This window comes from Chenopodium album, chromosome 21 (genome assembly GCF_948465745.1).
Source record: "Chenopodium album chromosome 21, dcCheAlbu1.1, whole genome shotgun sequence".
Classification (NCBI taxonomy): domain Eukaryota; kingdom Viridiplantae; phylum Streptophyta; class Magnoliopsida; order Caryophyllales; family Amaranthaceae; genus Chenopodium; species Chenopodium album.
In genome coordinates, this window is record NC_137854.1 from 8,888,262 (window position 1) to 8,896,378 (window position 8,117).

The 8,117-nt window shown below is 35.7% G+C and overlaps 1 protein-coding gene across 1 annotated transcript; it reads right to left on the minus strand.

Moving 5' to 3' along the window:
* Positions 1-49: 49 nt before the first annotated feature.
* LOC145600303 (vacuolar lysine transporter YPQ1-like) lies at positions 50-6,371 on the minus strand. The gene is made up of 12 exons (XM_081656220.1): positions 6,133-6,371; positions 4,605-4,647; positions 3,304-3,330; positions 2,226-2,324; positions 1,563-1,663; positions 1,340-1,484; positions 960-1,057; positions 767-884; positions 629-649; positions 454-512; positions 266-356; positions 50-139 (listed from the first exon to the last, which is right to left on the minus strand). The coding sequence occupies exons 1-12, from the start codon at positions 6,369-6,371 to the stop codon at positions 50-52; spliced, it is 1,131 nt and encodes a 376-aa protein (XP_081512346.1).
* Between the last annotated feature and the right edge of the window lie 1,746 nt (positions 6,372-8,117).

Here is an 8,117-nt window from a genome sequence, read left to right on the forward strand (position 1 = left end):
ATCTTTCTAACGGTTGTATATGTAAAGCTATAGGCTAGAGTTCAATTGACTATGGCGCTTCCTCGTAGCAGGAATCCTGGTCTTCCTCCCTAGTATTCCTCTTTCGCATGTGTTTGTAGTACACATACTGCATGATTATCTTTAAAAGAAGCAATGTCAAGGCATAACAAATTGTTTTCCCAAATTAAATTTATTCATACATCAATATGAATATATGATTCAAGACCTTTGGGCTATTAGTTGTCCAAGGGAGAATAAAGGATACAAATAGGTCAAGCACAACGCAAACAACAGCATCCAGCAACCAAGGCATGTTGGGTTTGATTTCTTTGAATTCTGTATGTCTCACCAATATGCTGCATTTGGTACAGAGAAGTAATGCAGGGTGAAACTAAGATTAAGCATCTCATGATTAGGCTAAAGCTCATTATCACCTCTAGTAACAAAGAATACCTTGCAACATAGGCGACATTAGCGATAAGTGCAAACATAAACATCAGTGGATTCAGGCCCTACAAAAGCATATGACAGCAGATTAGATTTGTCCACTATAATAACAGGATAACGGAAACTACACGTTGCAACTTGATGTAAGTAAGTGTTAATTAGGTCCGATGACAAATATTACCTCCACACTTCCTCTTTTATTCTGATCAATAAAAAGACAGCAATGCTTGTTAGTATCAAATAGTGTTGCAGGAGGAACGTAACAAATCAAAATAAAATCAAGCAGTGTAAAATGATTTAGTATTGAAGTGTGGCTCACATTCCAAACGATCTGAGGAATCCGGCCGCCCATGTAAATAGCAGCCATCAACCAACCCAGCCATTGACCCACTGCACTGTGTTCAGAAGCATGTTCCTGCATATGTAGATTAATTAGTCTCATAGTGAACGATATCATGCACATTAAGTTATGAGATTTTAAGTTGTTGGAAATGAATAGGCATACGCTTAACAACATCCTCCTTCCTGTAAATCCCCTGTAAGTTTCTGATAATGCATTGCCCACACTTGGTAAGTTAACAGACACGGTCACCATTGCTCCTCGAGCAGCCTACCAAAAGGCAGTGGACAAAAGAATAAATGAAGTTAGATGCTATTGGTAGATAAGAAAATCTTTTCACAAAGTTGTAACAAAATACTCTGTGATTCATGCTATGCTAAAAAATAACATAGAAATATATAACGTGTTTTCACAAGATAATGAAAATGACTTGTTTTTTAAATTCATAAGCAGCTAAGTTGGTGTACAAATTAAATTAGCTCAAGCTAGAATGTGCACCAGAAAATGTTCACAATAAACCTAAAATAAGTTGAAAAAGAAGTGAAAACTTACAGGGCGTGGAATTTGTCGCGGTAGGCTAGTGCCTGTGGTTTTGCATCTCCTACCAGGTATGGGAATGGGATTAGTCTCTTCATGGCTCGACCTCAGATAAGATCGGAACAGAAATGTGTCATTCCCAGCTAGAGACCTTGCTGACCTGCATTCTTATAGTTCAGCAAGTTTGGATGCTAGCTAGCTTAGTTGATTATCTAGGATTATCTACAACTTTACGTACATGTAGTATCTTGGTGTTGGTGCGTTTACTGGAGAACTCGGAATTGGAATTGGAGTACCTGACTCATCTGTTGGCTCTGGTCTTCTCTCTTCTTGAGAAACCTATAATATTATCAACACTATCTAAGTATGTGTTATTTGTTAGTAGGGATGACAACGGGTCGGACTCGGAGCGGATTATGCTAAATCCGACTCCGACCCGACAGGAAGTCGGAGGTTAAATTCAACATCCGACTCCGACATCGACTTCAATATCCGACCTCCGACTTCGACTCCGATCCGACCCGATTCCGAGTTTTTTTTCATTATTCAATATACTTTGAGATGTTGGGCTATTTGGGCCTTTACAACCCACACCCAATGCCACCATGACTCACACAAAAATCCACTATCTATTGGAGTCAGAGTCGGATAATCCGTCAAAGTCGGACATTTGTTGGAGTCGGATTTTTTTCTCGGATTTTTTGTAGGATCCGACTCCGACCCTCCTCCGACTCGGAGTCGGATCATTTTAACGGAGTCGAACTCGGATTACTTTTTTTTCGGACTCGGAGTGGATTTTTTTACCTCGGATCGGGCCGGAGTACGGTCGAATCCGGACTGGATTGCCATCCCTATTTGGTAGGATGTACTTCAAGTCTTCAACAATATAACATATAATTACTTCGTTATGGACTTCATCATGACAGCATTTCCACCACGAATACAAGTAATCATAGTACACGCTCTGTAACACTAGCACTATTGTGCTAATTGTGTAAAACTGCAAAAAATACATTGTATGAATTCCATTATTTCAATTCGGAATGCATGTAAGTTCATGTAGCGACTCAAAATAGCAGGTACACAACAAAGGTGCCAATTCGACTATAATCCCATCATAAACATCTCCATTTTATAATTTGTTTATAAGCCATAATTTGGTTTTAATAAATCTTAAGTAATTTAATTTCAATTAACTCTATAGTTTCAATCGACTATAATTATTAATAAATCTTACTTTATAAATCCGTACATATAGCACGGGGCCAAAAACTAGTAACCTAAAAATTTGTACCTTTAATTTAATAAAATTTAAAAACAAAAAAAAAAATGGCGGGCACCGACCCCAGGCCCCTTAATAGCTCTACCACGACATGCGCGATGCCCTGCATCGTCTGTCTACTACAATAAGGGTGAGCATTTTGTCAAAAAAATACCTTTAATTAAAAGGACTCAAATCCTAGGGGCCTCCGTTTTTTTTTATTTGCATCACTTTTCTTTTTTGAGTTTTTGTTTTTTTTTTAAAATGCATCACTTCTATTTTTAATAACTTTATACTACTATATTTTATCATTTCTTTCTCTTACTTTAAACCTCATTCAACTTATTTTATCATATCTCTCTCTTCCATGGTCCCCACTAAAATAATAAATTATCTATTCTTTCTCACATACATTCTCTTTTATGGTCTCGTCTTACTTTTACTATAATAATTTATTCACCCACTCACAATATTATATTACTCTCTTAAAACTTTGTGCAATCCAAAATGATACAAATAAAAAAATACGAAGGGAGTACAATTTTGATTTTTGATGCAGTCAAGAAGCATAAGAACATTTATGTAGGGATATTCTTGACTCAACTATTTTTCTTTTAAATTTTAATCATTCTAACATAACAATTTAATTGACCTTTTTTCTTTGGTATCCAAAATAAGTACTGTAGTGAAGATTGAGGAGTTAGGTCGAGATACTAACCAAAGCTGTATAGAACTGTGTTGGCAGCTGCAAATTCACATACAAACAAAGTTTAATTTAATTAACAACCAAACAAATGAAAACAGCAAAATAATTAAGGCATAACGCCAAACATGGACACTTATTGAGTTATTTCCACAACTAAGGAATTCAAACAATATTTATAATAAATTCTTACTGTGTATAATTTTGTTTACTTCTTGGTTTTTTTAAAAAAAAAAAAAAAAAAACAAAAGAATGAGAAAGGAAAATACTCACAAGATTATATTTTTTCTTATATATAATTCACAAATGTTAGTCAAATTATGTTTAGTGAATAGTGCCAAAATCTCAAATGAGACACTTAAAAGAAAAGATTTTTTTGACATTTGCTACCACCTAAAACGCCTCGCTTCAGATTTGTTACCGTTTTAATTTTTTTTTTTTTTTTACTTTGCTACCACCTAAATTAGAGTTTGTTGGAAATCACTATCACTTAACAGAATCTGTTAGGATTACCGTTAAGTTTATTAAAAAAAAATTAAAAAGAAAAAAGACCCAGCCACCCCACTGCCACCTCTCCCCCTCCCCCTGTCGGCGGCTGGCGCCGGCGACCTCACCCCCTCCCTTTCCCCCACCACGAAGCCAACCCCCACCTCCCTTTCCCCCACCCATGAAGCCAACCCCCACCGAAATCAGCCCCCCTCCTCGTTACCCCCATCAAAAGCGACCCCCTCCCCTTCCCCCACCCAAAAACCAACACCCCTAACCCTAAACCGTCAGCCCGAAACCACCCTTAATGGGTTTTAGGGTTTCTCTCGTGGTAGTTTTGGGGTGGTGGTTTAGGTTTAGGGGTGGCCGAAAAGGGGAGAGGGGTCAATTCCGGTGGAGGGAACGGGGAGGGGGGCTGAATTCGGTGGGGATTGGCTTCTGTGGGTGGGGGAAAGGGAGGTGGGGGTTGCCTTCGTGGTGGGGGAAAGGGAGGGGGGTTAGTTTCGTGGGTGGGGGAAGGGGAGAGGGCGGGGTCGCCAGTGCCGGTCGTAGTTTTGGGCGCCAGCCGCCGGCAGGTTGGATGGGGAGGGGTGGCAGTTGAGGGAAGGGGTGGCAGTGGGGTGGCTACGACCCCACTGACGGAAATTGTAACGGTGTAAGGCATGAGATAGTAATTTCTAACAAAAACTCTGTTTAGGGTGGTAGCAAAGTAAAAAAAAAAATTAAATAATAATCAAAACGGTAGCAAATATGAAGTGAGACGTTTTAGGTGGTAGCAAATGTCAAAAAATCCTAAATGAAACGAACCAGAAAATTACTCAGTTACTCACCGTAGCCGGCTCCAGAAGGCACCCCGCTAGATTACATGTATCTCTGAAAACAATTTTTATAAAACTAAACTTGTTACATGCTCAAATGCAACTTCTCACACTCAAAACAAAAGCTACTACGTATATCATAATTTATATACCTACCTTTTATGTATAGAAAAAAATTGTACTTGTAACTCTTAATTAAGTAAGATTTTAATAACCCCGTCAAAAAAAAAAGTAGGAAATTTTGTTAAAAACTACCAATTAAAGTGCATGTTTTGAAAACAACTACCTTTTAAAACTTTTTTTTAAAAAGAACTACCACAAAGTTGTAAAAAGTTTAAGTAGCACTACCACTTTAATAATTTCAACTAGAATATTCGGCATGTAGGTTCTACTTTTTACCTTTACCTTATAAAATCATCATCTAAATTGACTAAATTACCCTTCATAAAGGTAAAAAGTGATAAAAAGTAAAACCTAAATACCGGAGATTTTAGCCAAAATTGTTAAAGTGGTAGTGCTAATTAAACTTTTTACATCTTTGTGGTAGTTCTTTTAAAAAAAAAAATTTAATAGGTAGTTCTTTTCAAAATACGTACTTTAATTGGTAGTTATTGACAAAATTTCCAAAAAAGTAAGATCTTAGTAAATTACTGCCACTACTATTGCATAGATAACATAATTGATCTTGTGTTAACGTTTTGAAATGTGGTGAGTGCAATAGTGCATCCTTATCTCTCGGATAGAGCGTTCTTTTAGTTTGTTGTTTCCTTATGTATTGGGTTGACCACGACGCTCAGGAATAGGTTTGATACTCGATCAATACCTCAAATTGAATAAACTACTATAACCACATTGACTAGTTCAAATTAAAATATCAACGCAAAATGAAAGAATTATAACACTCAAAACAAAAGCTATATCATATTTTATATACCTATCTTTTATGTGTACAAAAAAATTAGTACTTGTAATCTATTAATTAATACTAAAACAAAACATTGCTGACATCATTTCTACTCAAAACTGCATATGTATCGCTTTCTTATGAAATATTTTTCCACCTAAAACCATTGATTATGTCATTATTTATTTGTGATACTTTTAATTTTCTTAATATTCAAACTACTACGTATTGTCGTATATTCATTTCAAGAAATCTCCTTCCAATGAGTTTATAACAAAATTGAAAAGATTAATTGTATATAAAAGTGCTACACTATAATTTTTTTTTTTGTTAAAACCGTGCATTGCACGGAGGATAATCTAGTTCTTAATTAAGTAAGATCTTAATAAATTATTCCCAGTCTCCCACTACTATTGCATAGATAACAGAATTGATCTTGTTTTAACGTTTTGAAATATGGTAGGTGCATCCTTGTCCCCCGGATAGAGAATTTGTTATAGGGCTGACCACAAGGCTCAAGAATAGGCTATATGCTCTATCACTGCCTCAAATTGAATTAGACTATTATAACAACGGTGACTAGTTCAAATTACAATATCAACGCGACAATAGATTCCGAATGAAAGAATTACATACCCAAGAAACCAACCAATGAGGAAGAGAAGAGAAACACCATGGCTAGACTTGGTGCGAAAATTAGTGATGATTTGAGGAACCTCGGCAACAGCCCAAGCTATTAAGCTGACAATACCAAAACCAAAGGAAAGATCATCTCTAACATTACAAAGGCAATCTTTGAAGTATTTCTGAACAAATCTCGAACATGGTTTCTTCTCTTTCCAACAGTATATTGCTCTGTTGTACGTCGCCTTCATTTTCTATCTTACCAAGTTGTGTGAATGGGTGTGATTGATTTTATATAGTACTTGAGTTGTGGCTTACTTATTTAGTCTTTTTTCATTATAATACTCCGTCTATCCTATGAATGAAAGTACCTCATGAGTGTAATTTATATTGAATGGCAGTAAGATTAGTTGGTTAAAGTTTTGAGGTTGAAATTTAAACATGTCTACGTTATTGTCCTTGTTTCTCTTTCTAAATATATATTTTTTTAAAAAATATAATATATATGATTTAAACTCGATATATATGGTTTAAACAGGATACGTATATATGGTTTAAATTGATAATAGGCTATAATGATGGATTGTTAAAATAATGGGATCACCCATAAAATGGAATGAAATATTCTTGTAGGTAAGTTGTAAATAAAAATTGTTGGTAATAAGTATGGAAGGAATAATAGCTTATCGGATTCAATTTTTAATACTCCTTAGTCCTTACGATTATCAATGTTTCATTTTGACTGATATTTTTTTTTTTTTTTTTGAAACTCATTTATTTTGACTGATATTTGTTTAACTATTAGTACATGTTAATTTTCTCAAAAAATAAAAAATTTAGTACATGTTAATTACTGTCCTTATAAAAATCTTCAAAAAAAAAAAAAAAAAAAAAAAGAAAAAAAAAAGAAAAAACAAAACAAAACTATCCTTATGAAAATAACTCGGTACTATTTCAAAGATAAAAAATCATGTCGATGCAATGCATTTCATATATGGAGTATAAAATATTTTAAATGTTTTTCCCTCAAATAAATAAATAAAATAAATAAATGTTTAAAATTTTATGTAATTAAAGAAAAAGTTAAAGTATTGCGTTTTACATAAATTTTATAAATCTAGTTGTCGGTCAATTGAAGATAGTTACCGATCCTTCACTTCTCCTTTTTTCCACTTGTGGAATTATCGAATGAGGTTGTTGTATTGCTGAAACGGTTCAAAAATTCTCGACGACGCAAGAAATTGGGGCACATGCTGTTGCTCGTATATTTACTAGGATACGATTTGCTATAGCTAGAGGAGTGGGGGCCCAGATTCGGCTACCCACTAACTTTTTTATAGGTTGTATGACTTTGTTTGTTTTTGAGATTTAATAATAATAATAATAATAATAATAATAATAATAATAATAATTCGGTAGACCGTTCAGTTTTATTGCGTGAGGTTCGTCTCCGTTGTCCTTCTCTCTCGCGATGGGTTGAATTCTGTTACTCTACTCCAGCCAGGTTATTTTACGGTCAGCATATCTTATGGTCATGCCAGGGAGTAGTGCAACAGAGTGATCCTCTAGGCCCTTTGCCTTTTGCTTTGGTTCTTCACCCGTTAGTGTGCCAAATCAGGGATTCTTTTGACTATGTTTGCAAACGTGGTATTTACATGACGGTACTATTATTAGTGATACCTTAGTGATAGGAAAGGTTTTGGAATTGATTTTGGCGGAGGGACCTCGTCTCGGGCTCCATGTCAACGTTCAGAAAACGGAAGTATTCTAGCCCTCAGAGGACCCTCGTAGCCGTCTCGTCGGTGTCTTTCCTCCAGATATTGGTTGTCCTGTGCATGGTGTTAAGTTGCTGGGTGGTCATGTCAGTGCTGATTCCTCTTTCGATGGTGAGCTTGTTTTGCAGAGAGTGTCGAAGACCATTGTGCTAATGGATGCTGTTGCTAAGCTCGATGATCCACAATGCGAGTTGTTGCTTCTTCGTGCGTGTACTGGGGTTT